General features: G+C 58.9%; 2 protein-coding genes across 8 annotated transcripts in view; both read left to right on the top strand.

The window, feature by feature from the left end:
• Positions 1-17,231, top strand: part of NOL4L (nucleolar protein 4 like) — a 65,304-nt gene extending 48,073 nt beyond the window's left edge. For all 7 annotated transcript variants that reach the window (XM_075166917.1, XM_075166921.1, XM_075166919.1 and 4 more), the window contains 6 exons: positions 7,029-7,300; positions 8,084-8,269; positions 8,349-8,540; positions 8,627-8,749; positions 9,027-9,228; positions 12,355-17,231. In XM_075166917.1, the coding sequence (XP_075023018.1) occupies positions 7,029-7,300; positions 8,084-8,269; positions 8,349-8,540; positions 8,627-8,749; positions 9,027-9,228; positions 12,355-12,554 (1,175 nt within the window). In that variant the 3' untranslated portion in view covers positions 12,555-17,231. The remainder of the gene's footprint in view (positions 1-7,028; positions 7,301-8,083; positions 8,270-8,348; positions 8,541-8,626; positions 8,750-9,026; positions 9,229-12,354) is intronic.
• Positions 17,232-19,103: 1,872 nt separating this feature from the next.
• Positions 19,104-19,772, top strand: part of PLAGL2 (PLAG1 like zinc finger 2) — a 53,743-nt gene continuing 53,074 nt past the window's right edge. The window contains exon 1 of the mRNA XM_075166911.1: positions 19,104-19,114. The gene's annotated coding sequence lies outside the window, so the exon portion shown is untranslated. The remainder of the gene's footprint in view (positions 19,115-19,772) is intronic.

Raw genomic sequence — 19,772 nt, 5'->3', positions numbered from 1 at the left:
AAGACTAGGACCATCATCCAGGCCTTACAGCAGCTAGACATGACCTTATCTTACTTTTCTTAGGCATATATCTCCTCTCTCCCCCGGGTGTCCCCATGCCGTGCTGTCCCCGCAGTAGAAGTCAGCAAGCGCGTCCTTGCCCTGCCTGAGCGGTCTGGGCTGGTGACTCCATTCCCCATCACCTCTTCCAGGGGCACATCTGCTCTTCCTGAGCAAAGACCCTGGCCAGCGATAAACACCCTCCTTTTGGCATCTTTTGAAGAGCAGACAGCTCTTTCCTGCAGCAGCTCTTTTCTGCCGCAAGGCTGAGAAGTGCAGCACAAACGCTGTGGGGCCGTGGTGGCTTCCCAAGCCTGTCTCACCGAACTCGGCTCGGGACTCCCTCCCGGGCTGGTGCGGGCTCTGCCGAGTCAGTTGGTTCGTCTTGCTGGTGCACGAAGCAGAGTTTTGGGGGGCTCTTCCTTGGTCCAGGGCAGAGAGGATCACCGGGCTACTGGGCAGCTAGCACCACCTGTGCCCCACCTTCCTTCCCAAATTGAGCACCGCCAGCCGAAGGGGTGAGCGGGGACAGCAGGGTGAGCCCCGCTGTGTGTCCCTTGCCTGGGAGGGGTGCGGAGCCCAGTGGCTTGGGGACGGTCCCCACTCTGTCCTGCCCAAAGGACTGGGGGTGAGCAGCAGGGTCTCTCTGGTGGCAGGGCTGTGCTGGAGGCACCAGCTCAGCGTCAACCCTGCCCAAAGCCACCAAACCCGTTTGTTTGGCGCCGGGAGAGGCAGTGCCCGGGCAGCACGGGGCCGTGGCGTGTCCCCTCCCTGCGGCGGGATCCGGGTGGCTGCCAGCAGCGGTGACACAAGGAGAGGCTTGGTCTGCGCCACCTCCTTCCCTGCTGCGGGTGAGGGCTGGCTCCCGGCTCAAGCACCCCTGGAGCAGCGAGGTGGCTGGAGGAGCAGCGGTGGGAGGGATGGGGGTCGGGAGGACACGGGAAAACCGAGCAACAGAGTGTGTTTGTGGCAAGGCTGCTTTCTGCAGCGGGAGCTGCTGAGCTTTGGTGCATGGGAAAATGTCCGTCACGGGGCCAGCGCAGTGGGGTCCCGGTGCCGGAGGGAGCTGCTCCCTCTGGCTGGGCAGTGGAGCCGGGGGGAGACGGCACCGGGGGGCACCTTTCATGCCGAGGGAGGGGGAGCTGGCCGCACAGCGCTGCCTTGTCCGGCCGAGCTTGCCTGCGGACGCGCATTGTGTCCAGCCGTGCCAGATGTCTGGCTCGTGGAGGGCTCTGGTCGAAGGCAGGGACCCAGGGAGGGAGGGTGGAGGGTGGACACTTTGTGTGGGACATAACGAGGTTTGCATTAACGAAGGAAGACAGGAAATAGAGCGCCTTAACTGGACACTGGCCAGCCCCACCACTCCATGTCCCCCAGCAACATTTCTTTTTGCTTTCTTATGCGTCTTGGAGGCAATCAGCTGGGCAGGACCTGGAGAAAACGGGCTTCGTGCTCCGGCCATGCGACCGGTGTGCGGCCAGGGCAGCCACGGCAGCCGGCACGGCCGGGGCCTCTCCTGCCGCTCACGGCCCGGTTGTGGGTGCGGGAGCCCCGGGGCGCCGCTTGCTTGCGCCTAATGAATGCGGTGCTGCCACCCAGCCATGGCCCCCCGTGGGGCCCCTCTTCCCACTCAGTCTCTCTAATTTGTATTAAGTATCCCTTCCTCGCAGGCTTTCCTCCTCCCCTTCTTCCCCCTTCTCGTCTCTTTTGTGAGTGAATAATTTATGGCACTTTTCATCTTCCTGGCTGTTGTTCCAGGCAGGCGGCGGTGGGATGCTCTGCGCCCTCCTGACAGCCGCTCTCAGGCTGGGTGTACAGCTCCAGCCCGTGCTGGTGCCACGGCGGAGTAGAAAGAGGGCAGACCCCTCCCGTAGCGATGGGGAGTCTCAGGTGGGAGCAACAACCTCTGCCCTCGCCCCGCTGGCCGTGGGCAGGCAGAGCAGGCAGGGCCACGGCTGGTGGCTCCACGGCGGTCCACGGGGGACCGAGGGTCACTGGTGGGACCCGGTGGTGGCCACAGCACCTGAGGCCACGCAGGCAGTGGCCGAGGGAGTGCCGTCCCGGTGCTGGCCGGGGGCTCCCGCCGCGGTGGGGCGCGGGCAGGGCCGGGCGGCCCCTGGCCTGCCGTGCGGTGCGGGGCTGCGGCGAGGTTTCCGTGGGCCGCTGGCTCTTACATAAGCTCATTGTTTTCTGAGTCAAAAGAGGTTTTGTCTCCGCTCTGGAGATGTGACAGGAGGAGGAACAATTTGCCCCATTCATCTTTAACTCTGCCTTTGGAGAGCGGCGCGGTGGCCTTCGCCGACAGAGACGTTAAACCCAACCACTTCCCTGCCGTAAAATCTCCTGGGGAGCAGGTGTTGGAAATCGCCCCTTCCCCTCCTGATCTCCACAAATCCAGCGGCACAGAAATCAAGGATAATCCAGCAGCCTCTTCAAAATGAAAACGCTGAGCCCTGATTAATTCATTTAATAAGTGACTGATCCCCTCCTCCCCTAGCACCGCAGCCCAAGAAGCCATTTTGCTTCTCGCTCTCCTGGGCTGGGCGCTGCCGGGGAGAGGCTGAGGCCACAGCAGAGGCACGAGGCGGCTTCCCCATGGCCTCCTCGCTGGCCTCGCCGCTCGCCAGGCTCCCCTGGCCTCTGCGATGGGGCCGAGGAGGGCCATGCTCCAGGGGCCATGGGGCTGGGTGGCCTCCATTGGGCTCTCCGGCCTTGCCGGCATCACCTGCACGGGGCCGGGGTCTCCTCCACCTTCAGCCCCTGGAGCCCCGGCTCCAGGGATTAAACAGGAGAATGAAATATTCCATTTTCTGACCGAAAGATCAAACCGGTTAGAAGTGACATTGTTTTTACAGTTCCATCTGCTTCAATTAGGGCACGGGGGTGGAGCAGGGGGGCTCCCAATTATCCTCATTAGAGGGGCTCCTCATGCAGCCAAGCTCCAGCCGCGAGCAGGGAGCTCACCAGGCTCGTGCTGGTTGATAATGAATATATTCATGGCTGCGCAGCCTGGCCTTGCTCGCCTGCTGCTGCTGGAGCCCTGCTCGTTACGTGTGTTTTGGGCACTCGCTGGGAGTCTGTGGAAAACCTCTCCAAGCTCAGAAGTTTGGTGGGTTTTACCGAAACGGTGATTCTCTGGGAGCGCGGCCAACCCAGCCCCGCCGCTCCTTGGCGTCCTGCCGCAGCTGCCGTCGGCAGAGCAGGAGCGTAAACCCGGTCCCGGCGCTCAAGGTGGGAGGGCTCCTGCTCCCTCTCCCCCAGGTCCCATTTTGCTGCAGGGTGTCCCAGCCGCTGCTCGGGGCTGGCCATGGGCTGGAGATGCCCCAGCAAAGCTGCCTCGGAGCGGCACCGGCGCCGGCACTGGCACCATCCCGTCCCATCCCCGCCAACCAGGAGAGCGCAGCGCTCCCTCCTGAGCCCATCTGGGGTTTTAAGCTGCCCGAAGCCATTCCCGTTCAGACCCAAGGACATCGGCAATCTGAATTTGTGGCCTTTTCTCTGCCTACAAGACTGAGATTAATCCACCACTTTATATGCGGAGCTTATGGGAGGGCATAACCTGTAAAAAAGTAGAAATAAGAAAATTATCTGTAGCTAGCGGGTTTACAGACGTCATTATTTACTTACTTTCATCCTTGGTTTAAACTAAATTGTTCTTGCAGTAGGTGCTGGTCCTTACGTTAGATTCGCATTTCATTTTCTCATTCCGCCTGGACAGGTTCCTAGACACATCTTCCTCTTTGTTTTCGATAGGTTTTGGCTGTAGCAAACCCAAGGTTCATAAATGCAGCAGAGTTGGGTAGAAACCTGATTTGCAGCTGCTGTGTCTGTTTCGTGCAACACAAAAAAACCCACAAGACATTGAGGAGTCGGGAGATCCAGACCTCACCCCCAGGACCCTGCCCAGCGGCACTGGCACTGCCGACAGGGACGGGAGCTGCAGGGACCGGGGGCAGAGCTGGTGGCCTTGGGGAGGCTGGAAGTGGATGGGCAAAGAGCGGGATGCCCAGGGAGGACTGGGGGTGCTCAGGGCAGATTGGGGATGCCCGGGGCAGGTTGGGGATGTGATGGGGCAGATCGGGGATGCTCAGGGCACCCGCACAGGCTTCTCCCAGGGGCCGCTTCTCTTGGTCCCCTTTGCCTGGCGGGGGGTTTCGTGGCACGGAGGGCCCCCGGCCCCCGCTCTGTGCAGGCAGCCGTGCCGGGGGCTGCTTGCCGCCCCAGGAGCCGGCACAGGTCCCTGCCATTGGCCTGCGGGACGGGCGCTGATTGGCCCTGCGGCGCGGCGCTGTTGCTGTGGCTGTGCCCGGGCTGACGGCGGGGCCTGGCGTGCGGCTCGTGCCTCCGCGCACGGGAATAATTCTCCTTAATCCTTCTGAGAGGCATCGCTGGATGAGGCTGGAGCCTCCCTCTGGGAGCCCCGTCTCGCCTGGCGCGGAGAGCGGAGCAGGGGGAGGGACGGCCGCCATCCCACGGGCAGGGAGGCCTCCATGCCCCCAGCCACCTGCCCGCTGCTGCGCGGGGCCGCGGCCGAGCCAGCACCACTCCTGCGCCCACGCCAAGGGCACAGAGTGCCGGTGGTGGGTCTGGCCACGCACCCCGGCAAGGTGTGCATGGGGCAGAGGTGCAGCAGCCTGGCTGGGACAGAGAGACCCAAGGAGCATGCGCTGGTGCGGGAGCTGAGCTGGGCAAGCTGGGCTGGAGAGCAAAACCCGCGGGGGCCTGAGACCACCAGCCCCCGATGCCCTGGGACAGGAGGGGTGTGGGGGCAGGAGGTGGCAGTGCCCCTGGCATCCTGCCCCTCTGGGCTGGGCTGAGCCAGCAGCAAACGCCCTGCTGCTGTGGTCCGGGCTGCAGCCGCCCGCCGGAGCCCCACCACTGCAGCTCCGGGCCAGCAGACCAGAGCTGGTCCTGAGGGGTCGCTCGGAGGGTGCCCCCGGGTGGTGCTGGCTGCTGAGCTCCCCCGGCACCCCGCACTCCCCAGCACGCAGAGCCAGCGCTCGGCCCCGGCCGGGAGCAAGGGCTTCTGCCGGGAGCCAGCCCCGTGCCGGGGAGAGTGACGCCTGCCACCGGCCCGGAGCACCCGGCACATAAACACCACCCCGGGGATTAGGTCAGCTCTGGTCATTGCTCAGACGAATAAGTGGATCAGTGCAAGGGAAAGGAGGGGGAGGGAGCTCTGCTGCGTGGGGAGCTCGAGTGGGGACCTTTAAATTTGGGGGCTTGCGGGGCTGGGAGCAGCCTTGGCACCGGCGCGAGGCTGGGCAGCAAGCACTGGCGCCCGTGGCAGGGCGGCTGGGGACAGGCGGTGGCAGCCCCGGCCAGCCCCCACGGTTGGCTTGGATGCCCGAGTGTCCTCAAGTCTGTTTATTTTAAGGAATACAAAGTCCTGGGCTGCTGCAGGGTCACAGGAGCACTCGCCGAGCCTCTCATTAAAGTTTCCCGCGGGTGCCAGTGGGGGAGGAGGAGGAGGGTGGGTGGCAGCAGCTCAGCAGCGTCCCGCCACCCCGCGCCCGCACACCTTTGGACCTGGCACCCATGTGCCCGGAGCTATTGGCACAGGCCGGGGCCACCCCGCAGCCCGACCCCATTGTCCTGCGGCGGCGCGGGCCGGGCGCGGGGACCGCCATCTGCTTGTCGCTGCCGGCAGCTTCTTTGTTCGCCGCCCGGCGCACGCTCGCGCAGGAAGCGGCTCCCCACGTGCTTCGCCCTTTCCCTCTCGCGGAGGCACCTAATGAAATAAAGGATTTACTGCAGCGAGGGGGAGGGAAGGGGAAACGGGCTGAGCAGTTTGAAAATGTCGTGCCTGGCCCCAGGGCTGGGCTCTTTGGCCGGGTGCAGGCAGGCAGGGCTGGGTGCAGGCAGGGCTGGGTGCAGGCAGGGCTGGGTGCAGGCAGGGCCGGGCTCTCTGACACGGCCAGGCTGTTCTTTGGAGCAGTGCGAGGCGGGAGGCCGGCATGGTGGGAGCTATACACGGGCAGGGGGACGGTGCCGGGACCTGGGGACGTGAATGTAACCGAGAAGACCGAGCAGGAGCCGGGCAGTGCGCCGGGTGTGCCTGGCACTGCCGTAGCCGGGCCCCTGGGCCACGGGCTCTGCCTGTTCGGGTGGGGGGGAACGGGGTGGCTGGCAGCTGCCGTGGGGATGGCTCTGGGGCGTGTGGAAACAGGGAAGCAGGAGTGTCCATGTAGGGTGTCGGAGGTCACTTGAGCTTTGAGTGGGACAGGAGGGACATCCATGCAGCCCCTGCCCCCTCCCCACAGCAGCGTGCCGAGGAACCTTGCCGGGTGGTGTGCCCGCTGTGAACAGAGCTCCTAACGCTGCTTCCAGGCGGCACGAACTCAGGGTTTTCCCACCCAAGCGAGCCTGTCCTCGTGTGCTGTCCCCACACCCCAGCGCTCTGCAGAGCAGCGTGTCCCCGAGCCACCAGTGCTGGAGCTTGTCGCTTCCCACACAGGGTTGGGACGACTGCGCAGGCAGGCAAGGGATCCAGCGGGGAGAGGCAATGCCCCTTTCTCCTCCCTGCAATGCAAACAGAAACCGAAAAGGACCAAATTCCAAAGTTCTTATTCAAGCCCGGGCGCTGCGGCCCCAGGCGGAGGCGCAGGGACTGTCACCTGCTGGAGGGATGGGCGCGCAGAGCACAGCAGCGTCCGGCGTGCTGCGAGGGACGAGGGAGCGGAGCTGTGCGACGATGGCCCTGCAGCCGCGGGTGCCGGCGTCTGTCCCTCCATTCGCTGCATCCCAGGGCCTGAAGCGTGGCTGTGCCAGCCCGGCTCCCGGCGGCACTCGCTGCGACTCACCCACTATGTGAGGCCGGAGCAGCCCTGGCCGTGCAGGGGCTTTCTAAGCAGTGGCACATCCATGCTGCACGTGCCGGTGGTCCCGCAGGTGGGGGAGGCTGGCGCCGTGGGGGGCAGAGCCACTCACCCACCTTGGGGACATGGTCCCAGGGCACCACGGGGGTGACCACACGTCCTTCCTTGCAGATGACTCCTCGTCAGAGAGCTGCAGCGGGAATGGCTCCTCCACCCTGAACCCCTCCACATCCAGCAGCACACAGGGCGACAGCGCCTTCCCCGAAATGAACGGGAATGGCACCGCAGCCCCCATGGACTTCACCGCCTCTGCCGACGACCAGCCCATCAACCTCTGCGACAAGCTCGCGCCTGCCCACGTCACCCCTTCCTACCAGTCGGACAGCTGCAGCGCCGACGGGCTGCGCAGCAGGGTCAAGTACGCGGTGAAGACCACGGCAGAGGTATGGCCCAGGCTGCAGCGGCCGCCGGCAGGGCTGGGTGAGACAGGGCGGCCGCGCATCCCTGGCCGGAGCTGGTGCGGGGCATGGCACACTGGGAGCAACCGCACGTGAGGCGCCCGAGGCCAGGCAGGGATGCGGCTCCTGCCCCTGGGCCAGGAAAGCACTGGGGGTGCGGCGGGGCTGGGAGCTTTTCCCTTGTAGGGAGGGAAGGACAGACGAGTGCCACACTCGCCCGCTGCTGCTGCGGCAGAGCAGCGGTGCCTGGCCGTGCTCCAGCCTTGAGGCTGCTGCTGCTCAGCAGAAATCGGCCCAAGCGCCGAGCGAGCAGTTGGCAGAGGGAGGGAGAGAGGGAGGGATGGTTTGGGAGAGCCATGGAGCATCCCCCGTGCCCTGCCTGCCCCAGAGCCGGGGTTCTGCAGTGGGCTTGCCTCACCCCTGACCGGCTGTGCCGCTGCCGCCGTGCAAGGAGGAGCCCATTCCCGCTGGGTCCGGGCAGCGTTTCCTGCAGGGTCAGGCAGAGCCACAGCCCCCACAGCCAGAGCCGCGCTGCCTGCACTTTGGGCCATCGCACAGTCCCTGAGGCCGCCGTGTCCCCCCCTGCCCCGAGCAGGCAGGAGCTGGCACTTGGAGGAGCCCGTCCACGGGTTCATCTCCCTGGGTTGCAGGGGGACATCAGGAGATGGGCCAGAAGCAGTGAGCCAAGGAGAAGGGGCTTTTTCCTTGTGACCATGGGCAGGGGCGGGCAGGCGAGGGCTGCTTGCGGTAACCCCCGTCTCCTCTCAGTCCCCTCCGTACAGCTCCGGCAGCTACGACTCCATCAAGACAGAGGTCAGCGGCTGCCCCGAGGACCTGACTGTGGGCAGGGCCCCCACGGCCGACGAAGATGATGATGACCACGATGACCATGAAGACAACGATAAGATAAATGACTCGGAGGGGATGGACCCGGAGAGGCTAAAGGCCTTCAACGTAAGGAGGGCTCCATGGGGAGGGCGAGCCCGTCCACCTCCCATCTCGGTGTTCCCACCGTCTGTCTTCTCCATTGCAGATGTTTGTGCGCCTTTTCGTGGATGAGAACCTGGACCGGATGGTTCCCATCTCCAAGCAGCCCAAGGAGAAGATCCAGGCCATCATCGAGTCCTGCAGCCGGCAGTTCCCTGAGTTCCAGGAGCGGGCACGCAAGCGCATCCGCACCTACCTCAAGTCCTGCCGCCGCATGAAGAAGAATGGGATGGAGATGGTGAGTGGCCACCCACTGCTCTGCCGCTCGCCACCGCTCCCGGGGCAGCAGGTCCCTGAGCACCTTCTCTGCTTGTGTCCCCGCAGACCAGGCCCACACCACCGCACCTGACCTCGGCCATGGCGGAGAACATCCTGGCCGCCGCCTGCGAGAGCGAAACGCGGAAAGCAGCCAAGAGGATGCGGCTGGAGATCTACCAGACCTCCCAGGTATGGTGCTCACAGCCGGAGGTGGGTGTGAGGAAAATAAGAGAAGTTTCTGAGCAATTTGGCAAAGCATTTTTACAAGCCTTTCTAAAAGTCAGAGGGCTGCAGAACAGGGCTCCGTGGTTCATCCTGAGACTCAGGCCAGCGGGGCCGGGGACGCTGGTTTGTGCTGGCCACGTTGCAGCTGTGGGAGACCAGGCGTCCCCGCACCGTCCCTCCCACCGGCCGCAGAGGACGGCCGGGCTCCTCGCTGGACTAAGTCTGTATTTCCCCCATGCAGGACGAACCGATCGCTCTAGACAAGCAGCACTCCAGAGACTCCACAGCCATCACCCACTCCTCCTATTCACTGCCAGCGTCATCTTACTCCCAAGACCCGGTCTACATCAATGGAAGCCTGAACTACAGCTACCGTGGCTACGGGTCCCTGGGGGGCAGCCTGCAGCCACCCGCCTCCCTCCAGACGGGCAACCACAGTAACGGTAAGCGGCCGCACGCTGCACTGGGGCCCGCGGCAGCACGGGGAGCCCACCCAGCCATCGCCTCCGCCCCGTGCCCAGGCAGCGCGCTGCGGGCTCCTTGGGATCCTGCGCTGTGCGGCTGAGCTGGTCGCTGGGGGCAAGGCAGGGGCTGCTCCCGTGGCTCACGCCAAGCCCTGTCACGGCAGCACCTCTCCCGCCGCCGCAGAGAGCTGCTCCGAAAGCCCCTCTTCTCCTGCAGCTGACGGAGGCCTCTGCCCAGCTGCTCAGCTTGCCTCATCAGCGGGAGGTTAATTGTTGAACTGAACTTGGAAGGATGGTCTAGGTGGCGCTGGTGGAGGGAAGGAGTGTCACTTAAAAAAAAAGAGAATCTGTACCAGCTATTAATTATTAACAGGAGCGGGCGTCTATCGCTGCCCTGATCTCATTGCTGGTATGAGCCGTTCCTTTCCCAGCCTGTGTCGGCTGCTCTCGGAGACAGGGACGGGGATGGGCATAGGGCTAGTGAAGTTCGGGGGCTCCACAGGAGCTCCTGCCACAGGTCGGGAGGGTGGGGAGGGGCTGGGGGCCGCGTGGGAAACGCGGCCGGGGGAACAGGACTGAGGCCGCAGGGCGGGAAGGCAGAAGGAGAGCGCAGGCAAAGCTTGAGGGGTCGGCTGAGTTGGGAGCAAGTGAACAGAGCGGAGCCGCCTGGGGCGGAGCAGGGCACTTGGGGAGGTGCCGTGGTACCTGGTGGCTCCCGGGCACCCAGGTGAAAGAGGTGCAGGATGGGGCAAAGGCTCTCCCCTTGGGCAGCAGCCCTCTGGCTCTGCCCTCCCGGCACTGGTGGCAGGAGGGGCTGGAGCCTGCGCTGGTCCTCAGCTGGTTCTTTGGCAATCTCCGGGCTGCCTTCGCTTGCCCCGGTGTGCTCTGGGCTCCTGCCCTGCCCCTGCCCACCCCGATGGGAGTGAGGATTTGGAAGGATGTGATTTCCGGAGCCCTGAGAGATGCCTGTCTGGGATTAACTCTTATCATCCCTTCCTAATGCTTCTTAACCCTGAATAAAGATCCCGCCCCGGCCTCCAGCTGCTGAGACCTAATCCTTGCAGCCACAGTGGAGGCAGCTATGGTTCCTCCCCAGAGCAGCACAGGCACCCCTGGCCCCCCGCGCTGCCCGGCACCCTCCTCTCGCCTGGCCCAGCCGCGAGTGCGGCTCCTTGACAAGAGGCAGCGAACTTGCAGAACTGTCTCAGAGCAGCCCCAGTGAGCGCAGGCCCCAGGAGGAGCCGACGGGCCCTGAGTGTAGCACAGCGGCAGCACACAGCAGCAACTTGCTTCTTTCTAATGGGTTTTTAAACCTCTGCTTTGCAATTATTTTCTTCCCCTTTGCCCAAGCTCTTTGCCAGTCCTTTAGAGGTAAGAGCGTGCTGCTGTAGTGCTGGCAAGGAGCGCTGCGAGGAGCTGCGTCTTCTCCTCCCTCCATGAGCAGAAAGTCTGCAGGGGCTTGCTGTCCAGAAGTGTCTTCTCTCTCCATCCCCCACCTAAGGCAATTCTTGCTCAAACCCGCATCCCCACTCCCAGCTCCTTCCCCCTTGGTGGGCCGGGAAACGGGCTCCGTTTACTGCTGCCTTTTCTGTCCAGTGAAATTGCTTTCGCATGAGAGCCTCCTCCTCCCCTTCGCTGAGCACTGATCAGCCTGGCGTGGAAGTCCTCTGCTGGTGCCACTCCTCCCGCAGCATTTGCTGCTCCAGCATTGCTTTCCTTGGATGCTTTCCTTCCCGGCCAGGGGCGATGCGCTCCACGCCCTGCCGACGGTCACCAGCGGGACCCACCTGGTCTCGGGGGGCTGCTGAACTCTCCTGTCCTGGTTTGCAACCCTGCTGCATCTTCCTGCATGTCCCACCGCTGCATCAGGCCACCCAGCAGGAGCTCAGCCCCCCTGAAGCCTTCCTGCTCCATCAGCCTGCAATGCTCCAGCCCACAGCCAGGGGATTTAATTAGTTCAGTGTCTTCTCTTTCTCCTTACCCCCAGGCTGCAGCCTCGCCTCCCTCCTCTCCCTAACTAGTATCGCATCTCTAGTACGCATCTTTCCTCTTCTCTCCATTTCTAGTTGATTGTGTGGTTCTTGCATCTTGTTTGGCTTCTCTTACTTAGTCCAACATGAAGCTAAATCCAGTTTTTCCCCTGCCTTCACCTAGCTGTGTTACTCTCAAGCTGTGCATCAGCTTTCCTGCCAAAGCCTTCGACGCGCAGCCCCCCAAACCGGGCGGCGCACACGTGCGCGTGGTTGTGCACATGTATCTGCAGCCAGCCAGAGCAGCGGCTGACAGTGTTCCCTGGGTCTTGGAGAACTCGATCATTTTGTGACTTTTTGCAGATTTAAGATCTGTAGCGACACGAGGGGTTTGTGAGCTGGGGCAGCCGTGTGTCCGGTTCTGCAGGGGACAGACACACGTACGTGGCCAGACACCGATTGCATGCGATAGAGGTAGAGCAGAGACCGACTTAGGAGAAAAAACTATCCCTGCCCATCAGGCAGATCATAAATTTTGCAGGGCTTCGTTTCATTTACGGACTAAGCCACAGAAATGTGCAGCCTAGTAAGACCACTTAGCCCCCACCAAACGTTCTGCCTAAGGCTGAGCACGTAACCGCGTTGCCGGCCGGGGCGGTGTGCGAGAGCCCGGGCAGGGCCGGCCTCCTCCTTGCCGCGCAGCACAGCCCGGCCCCGCGGCATGGGGCACTAAACCAGGGAAGTGCCCCGTGCAGGATGTTACTCGCCATATGCAGAGGAAAATCAGAACCTGGAAGATGATTTTCGTGGGGCAGGTACCCTCAGGGGCAGGTTTAGCTCCTGGCAGAGCGCGGCCACAGAACCCTCCATTTGCAGAGTGGATGGGACAGGCTGCAGGACAGGATTTTTGTCACGTTGACTCTGAAGTCCCTTTCCTTGTTGTGGCTGTTGTGGAGCAGTGACTTGCCTGCGCTGGCTGGCTGCTGCGGGAGCTGGGGCTTTTCACGTTGTCCAGGGCGCCGCACTTTGCAGGGACCTTCCTGGAGCGGCAGCTCCCGCTGGGGATCTCATCACGACAGGACGGACGCGGGCAAGGCTGCTCTGCCTGAGCTTCCCTCTCACTTTTCCTTGGCAGGTCCGACCGATCTCAGCATGAAAGGTGGGGCCTCCAGCACGGCCCCCTCCAACAGCACCAGCAGGGGAATGCAGGCTGCCCAGCTCAGCCCCACGGAGATCAGCGCGGTGCGGCAGCTGATCGCCGGCTACCGAGAGTCGGCGGCGTTTCTGCTTCGGTCCGCAGACGAACTGGAAAACCTCATTTTACAGCAGAACTGACTCCCTGTGTCTGCATCACTCCTCTGTCGAGAAGACAATTTATACCTGCTAGAAAGAGGCTCCCAGCGGTGTCCTGCTCAGGACCACCATCGTCCTCCCGTGAAGCGGCGGGTACATGTAGTTTTAGAAGGTGGAATCCAAAAGACCTGTTTTCTTTTACACTCCGAGCACCTGGGACTTCAGGCACAAGGACACGTTTTTGAACCGTACCAACACCCGTGCGTCCAGCCGACCAGAAGCCAAACCTGCGGCTTGGAAGGATGTGGGACTTTCAAGGGCAGAAGGGAGCCTGGGGAGGTTTGGGGCTGCAGATGTATTTAGAATAACCTTTGTGGACCCAAATGTTAGATTCCCATCCCCAGATAATTTCCAAGTCTTAGGTGAGCTGAATCACATATTTATTGAGAAATGGACCCTCCTCTCCCCTTAGTAATTTATTTTTCTGAAAATGGATTCTTTTGAGTTTGTACAGATTGCCAGTTTTTTGTCTGTCTGATCAGAAGGAATTTATTCCTGTGAAATAACACATTCCATATCACTACACTACTAATTTCCAGGCAGCTCTGCCTGTTTCTCTGGGGAGCCCTTGTCCCACCGGGATCAAGTTTGCCATCCAGCCCTAGACTTCGAGGCTGCTCAGCCTCCAGTAAGCGTAGGTGGCAGCTGACCAACGGAGCAAGCAAGCGTCCTGCTTAGACCTTTGTTCTAAGCGGTCCCGTAGCAGCAGTGGGGTCTAAATCTCCTGCAGAGACTCGGCAAGCTCAGCAGATCTCCGGCTAGAAGGACGTCTCGCACTCATTTAAGTCATTGCAGATAAGAGAAGGAAGGAAGGAAATACCTGAGAAACACTGTCTTGCGGTCACCATCCGTACTCTACCTCACACTCCATTGTGGGCTTCTTCCAGGACTGGCCGAGCTGGTCCTGGGGGACGATGAGTGTCGCAGACGCGTGGATCGCGCCGAGGAGGCTGGAACCAACCCGGCAGATCCAGCGGATCCGCCGGGGTCCTGCTGCTGGGCGGCAGCTCGCCCCCACCCTGCCGCGCCCGGCTGTTTGCTCCAGTCCGTGTGAAACCAAGCTGGGGTAGCACCAGGAGAATAAACCCTTTAGGAACCGCGTGGGTGTAATAAAGGCTAATGCCGGGTCTCTGCCTGGAAAGCGAGGTCAGCGCGGCGAGCCGCTCGCTCCTCTGCAGAAGATGGAGACTGGCAACGTTCAGCAGCAGAACTGGCAAAGTCCTCTCCGGGTCCCGGGATCCTCCCCCCTCCCTGCTCACAGTCCTGGAACAAGCCCACAGTTCCCAAAGTGTGGAAAAACCGTAGTCTGCCCCGTTACCACCCCCCACCCCCAATAATGCACTTCGTTTTGCTCAGTGCAATACCTACTACCAGTGCTGCTAAACCCAGGGACTTTGCTCAGGCACGGAGATGCTGAGCCGAGCCAAGCAATGCAACGTGCTCTGGAGCCACGCAGAGCAGCAGAGCCCGGCTGCGGGGATCCCAGCTCCTCCTCGCGCCCCCGCGCCGGCGCAGCTCCCCCCGCCCGGGCAGGAGTCCTCACCACGAGATACGAATTCGATAAGTGTAAACCCCTGTACGCTCCTTTTAAACGTAGATATTTTCTCTCTTTGGAGCCAGCTTTTTTCTTCTTTGTCGGCCACTCTGAGCCCGCGGACGGGGGCTGCTGCTCCGTGGGGGGCTGACGCCGCTGGCGCGGGCTCAAGCTCGGAGGCAGCGGCTGGTCCCAGCCGGGGGCAGGCCCGGGCAGTTTATTCAGTAGCCTTTATACCCGATTATACTCCCCACACACTGGAAGAGAAGCAAAACCTCTGCCCTGCTCTTGGTCTCAGTACAGAAAAAGCCACCGGCTCCTGAGGACAGGCTTGCCTGGCCCGGCAGCAGAGGGATTAACCGTTGCATTGACTGTTTTCCCCAAACCGTAAACTTTCTGTAGCATTTGGAGAAAAGGGACCTAGCCCCTGGCCGTTGGGCACAGGCAGGGTGTCTGTGCAGAGGTGAGGTGGTGGCTTCTTAGACCCGAGCCGGTGCTGGAACCGGAGCACCGCGGCCGCCCCGAGGCGCGCCTGGCTGAGCGCCCGTCCCCTCCCTGCCCGCAGCAGGCAGGAGAGCGGGGCTGGGGCCAGCCCGGGACACCAGCCCCCCAGCCAGGGTCCAGACTCGCGCTTTCCCCAGCACTTCACAAGCCTGCTCGGTTTGTCCACTGCATCCTCCCATACTTGGAATTTATGTAAATATTTATTTTTGTGTGAATACCATGAAGTAACAAACCTTTGACAAAATATGTAACCGCAGCCATTTGTGAAAGTCTTAACGTTAAGGAAGGAGAGGCAGAGACAATCGCTGTCCCGGAATTCTCTCTCTCGGCGATATCCCGCCCGAGTCGGTGCCTCCCTCCCCGCCAGAGGCCATCGAGAACATTTAGCCATAAGTTTGCCATCCAGTTCACTGAAAAAGAGGTTACCCAGGGGCTTACGGACAGATCACCATCAGCTACAGTTCGTTTAAAGTTTTATTTATACAAGTTTTAGCTGTCGTTACCAGATCACCTTTGAACTTGTCTTAGCATGTATTGAAGTTTAGTAGCTCTTACACTTTGTTAAACTGCTGTAGAAGACAGATGAGGCTCATGGTTGCATAGGAAGGTTTCAGTCTCCCCTGTCCTCACAACTGATGTTCATAACTTGCAGCTGAATGGTACAGACTCAGATTTCCCAAGCCCCGGTGACAGCCACATCTGTGACAAGTTATGAAACAAATGGGATTGACTACGAATTTCTGTCAGGGATCTTTTTCTTTTCTGTTTTTCTTTTTTTTCTGGTGGGCCGCAGCTTTATCGTTTCTTTGGAGCGAGCTCCACAGACATCTCAGTGCTCTTCAGCTGATCCATGCTCAGTTGCGGCTCCTCTGTGCTCCGGGACTGTTTCACAGCCACATTCCTGCGCTCTCGCTAGGCAGGACGGGGTCAGGAATCGCTAGTCCGGGTTCTCAACGAGAAGGAATGAGCAGGAGCAGAATACACTGGCTCTCCAGATATTCTGAGAGGTGGAAGGAGAATGCTGGGTTAGCAAATGGTCTGGATGTTCTTGGTTTTGTTTAAGAAAAGCTAATCACTGGTCGAGAAAATAGATTTTTTTTTTATTTTATTTTATTTTATTTTAAACACAACCATCCTGCCCTGGATGTGCGGTTCCCATGGTGGTGTTTCTACATGGGAGAGCGTTCCCGGGATTGCGAGCAGACGTAACTTGTACCTCCCCGATCCAAAGGGCCACCTCCCTCCATGAGTGGCCGTCGGATTTAGTACCAGTTCATGAAAAAAAATGCTGCTTTGAACTCAGAGGGTTAATATACTTTTGATTTGTAATTTTTTGTAAAACTTTTTACAAGGTAGCATAGTATTTCACCAGAATACCAACTACAATCCGTCCATGGTCTGATTTTTATATAATTTAGTGGTGCTTTAGAAACTTTTGTTTGGTTGTTTCGGAGCTGTACAGCTCAGTTCTTCGCCTGTATCTACCTAAGACCAATGTGAACCTTTGTATTTTTGCTCCTAATTTTGGACTCAGTGAAAGTGTACTGTTTACATGTACAGAACTCCCGGCCCCTGTGTGTTCTGCAAGACCTGCTGTTGAAGAGGAAGATGCACCTCACCCCGTTCGTCTGCTTAACCAAGCCACAGCTTCACTCCCCCACTGACACACGCACCTACCCTAAGGAAGACCCCACAAAATTGGAACACCCTTTAAGCAATTTTGGGTTTTGCACAAGCTATTGTATTTTTTTCCAGTAGTCGATTTACGGATTGGCTGCAATTCCAACCGATCCAAACGATCCGGAGCTCAGTTAACTGAAGCACCAGAACGCAAACAGGCAGAGTCGCACGGTGCTGCCGTTTCACCGCCCTCCTCCTGACGGCCGAGGCAGGAGGGTGGCAGCTGCCGAGCTCAGCGTAGGGTTCAAACAACGCAGAAGAGCACTCGAGCCAAGGGGGCTTGCGAGGAAGCAGGGGGGAAAACTCATCAGCGTAATTGGAAACATACTTTAACGAACCTGGTGAAATCACCCGAGCTGGCCGCTGATTTCAGATGGAAAGGGTGGGAGCGTGTTCCCTCGGGAGGCGGGGGGCTCCGAAACGAAGCAGAAGAAAAGCACCTCTTTGGAAAGGCGGTGCTGTCCTGAGGGCTCAGATAGAAAGCATATGGCACTTAATCCAGCTTTTAAGGTGACACTTTATTGCTTAATCAATTGATTCATTTTGAAATGATATTTTTGCAGATAGGCACCTATGCAACTTAATGTGGCTCTTAAGCAGATGAGCACTTCCTCCTCAACGAGCTTGATAAGAGTTATTTGTGTTATATACTGTGGATTTTTCCAGTAAATGTGGCTTAATATTTTAATTCTTAGAATGTGTGTCTATTATATATGTGATGCAACTTAATTCTGTTCTGTTTGTGGAATGATTAGCACAGGCCAACTCCCTGTTCCCCTCACTTAACAAAGACCAATGAGCTGTTAATCAAGCTGTTATCTCCATGGTATTACTTGCTAAATGCACTGATTTCATAAGTATGTGGAATCCTTTTTTTTTCTTTTGAATCTGTATATCATATATAAGACTGAATCTACTTAATAAACACTGTATAACTAAAAGGGCTTTCTCCTCCACTGTCGAGCACCGCTGGGTGCTGCTGGCACCAGGCGCTCTCCAGCCGCTGCCCCTCGCCCCGTCGCCAGCCCGCGTTCGCTCCCCAGCCCCAGCCTACGCGCTGTGCGAGAGGTCGGTGCGATTGGTCACCAAAGCGGGATCTAAATTTAGGTGTTTAAAAAAAAAAACACCAAACTTTCAATAATTTTGACATAAGCTGTGCTTTCCATTCCTTAACAGACAGCCGCGGGTACCATAGAGAGCAGCGTTAGCACTCACAAGTGGGGCTAGTCACAAATTTCATGCTTAACTTATATTTTGACAAAATTAATTTTGTGAAGTGTCGGGTTTTTGTGAAAAAACAAAACAAAACAAAACAAAACCAACAACGGAGTTTTCATTGAAGTTTGTGGAAAGTTCTCCCTCTCCCTCATGGAAAATACTGATTTTTCGTTATCAGCTTTATTCACTAAGTATAATAAACCTTTGCATCCATAAAATGTTTATCTCAAAGCACTGTGTAGATAAAAATCTCCTGATTTGCATCAGTGGCTGGCTGACAGGAGGACCCAGGAGAGATGAATCAAATGGGTTTACAGCTTTGGTGGAAACACTGCGTTTCGATTCGCGTACGGGTGCCTGCGGCGCAGCGCGGGCAGGACCGTCCCCAGGTTTGCTGCGGCAGCCGTGAGCGATGGCCAAAAGGACCCACCTGAACCTTTGCGCTTGTAAATACTCGCCCGGGACAGCACGTCCCCAATGGACCCGCCACAGTGATTGGTGAACGTGTGCGTGGCACAGAGCGCTCTGCGCACACAGAGCTAACGTGAGGTTTCTGTGGCAGGCTCAGGTAAAGCACCTCCCGTGCGCCCATGACACGGTCAGGGTTAGTTACATTGAGCCTCTGGATAAGCTTTGCTCCCAGATTTCCAACGGAGCAAGGGAGGCGGCTGCAAGCCGTGGAGGTTAGCGGTGCTCGGTCACACCGCTGTGCAGACCCGTTCTCGGTACCTTTGGAAATCGCTGCCGTTGCTTCCGCAGCCCCACGGTCGCAGGCGTCTCGGCCGACCAATCGCTCCAGAGCACCGCAGAGCTGGACCAAACAGCAGTCTCTGAGAGAGAAAATCTATTGTTTATCAGAGAAATATAATGGAGGAAAAAAATGTAATTTATATTTGCTGTGTGTGAAATTCTGACATTAATAGGGTTTTACTCTTGAAACCTCCAAGCTCCCCTATTCTAGAGGTGACTAATCCTGACATCATCATCCACCACACCAATAAAATAGAAAACTTGTTGTCAGTTATTTAGCGCTTTTAAAGTTTACCTAAGTAACAACGCTACTTATTTTCTGCATTAGTCATTTTTAGCATATTTAGATCATCTGGATGTCTTTAACTACACCTTGTATGCAGACAAAGTCTGCCAGAGTCAGGAGAAAGTCAATGAACTACCAAAAACCGTAAAAGCCTTTTTTCTCCCCAAAAAGCTGCTGCCGGACCAGCCACTGCCCTGGCTGGGGCTCCTGTGCTGGCGCAGACCCGTGGCTCGTGCCACAGCCGCTGCGGGCGCGCAGGAGGCAGCCGCGGCCGGCGGGTTTCTGGCGGGTCGGTTGCTACCGCTGCAGGGCTGCAGCCGGGACCGGCGCTCACGTGCAGGTAAATCTTGACTGCTGACGGGAGCGATGCAGTTTAAACCACAAACCTTCTCCCATGCTTGGGCCAGAGCTTCCTTCGCACCCAAACGCAGCGATGCTCGGCTTTGCCCCCTTTTCCTTCTCACCAAGATTTTTAAAGCAAGCAGACCGAAGCCGCTAGGCTTCACTGCTGCTGCACTCGTGCCCACCAGCCCCCCGGCATTAGCGACGTGGAGCAACTGGGGGAACGGGGCACCGTGGCAACAGTGCAGCACTGCAGAACGTAAGGAAGTCAGATATTATATCACCGAACGGATCTAAGCACTCCCACAGCCCCGCTGCCCAATTTATGAGATCACCGTCTGCCTTGCAGAAGATCCCCGCAATGAGACCAGAACTGAGACACGTAACGTAATAATTCGTGTTGTTCTTTTCTTACTGCCTAGAAAAGAGGGAAAGGACAGATCAATAAGTTTACAGGTAGTTTCAATAAACAGTATAACCGGTGTCACGTTGTTACGCTCTTTAGAAGACACTTTCAGATCCATTTACCCAACAATCGAGTAAGACGGTAACATAAAAGCCGCGTAACAGCAGCAACCAGATCTGCCCGTGACACTGGGGCCAGTCTCGGTGCTGCTGCCCCTCACCCCGGCAGGGCAGGTTCCTCCCCCCGTTACTGCGCGGGGGCTCGTGCAGCCGCAGCCTTCGCTCCCGCAGCGTCCCAGAGCCGCGCTGCTGCTTTCGGAGCCCTCAGGGTATCTATTTCCCAAGAGCCGCGCGCCGCGTCTGCAGTAGGTGTGCTGTCTTCGGTCATCTGCAAGTGCATAAAAAAGGATTTAACGAAGCCGAGACAGCAACGCGGCCCCCCTTTCTCATCATCTGAGCAGAGCTCTGGAACACTCCCAGT

The sequence above is a fragment of the Calonectris borealis genome, chromosome 17 (assembly GCF_964195595.1).
Source record: "Calonectris borealis chromosome 17, bCalBor7.hap1.2, whole genome shotgun sequence".
Classification (NCBI taxonomy): Eukaryota; Metazoa; Chordata; class Aves; order Procellariiformes; family Procellariidae; genus Calonectris; species Calonectris borealis.
This window is presented reverse-complemented; position numbering and strand designations above follow the sequence as displayed.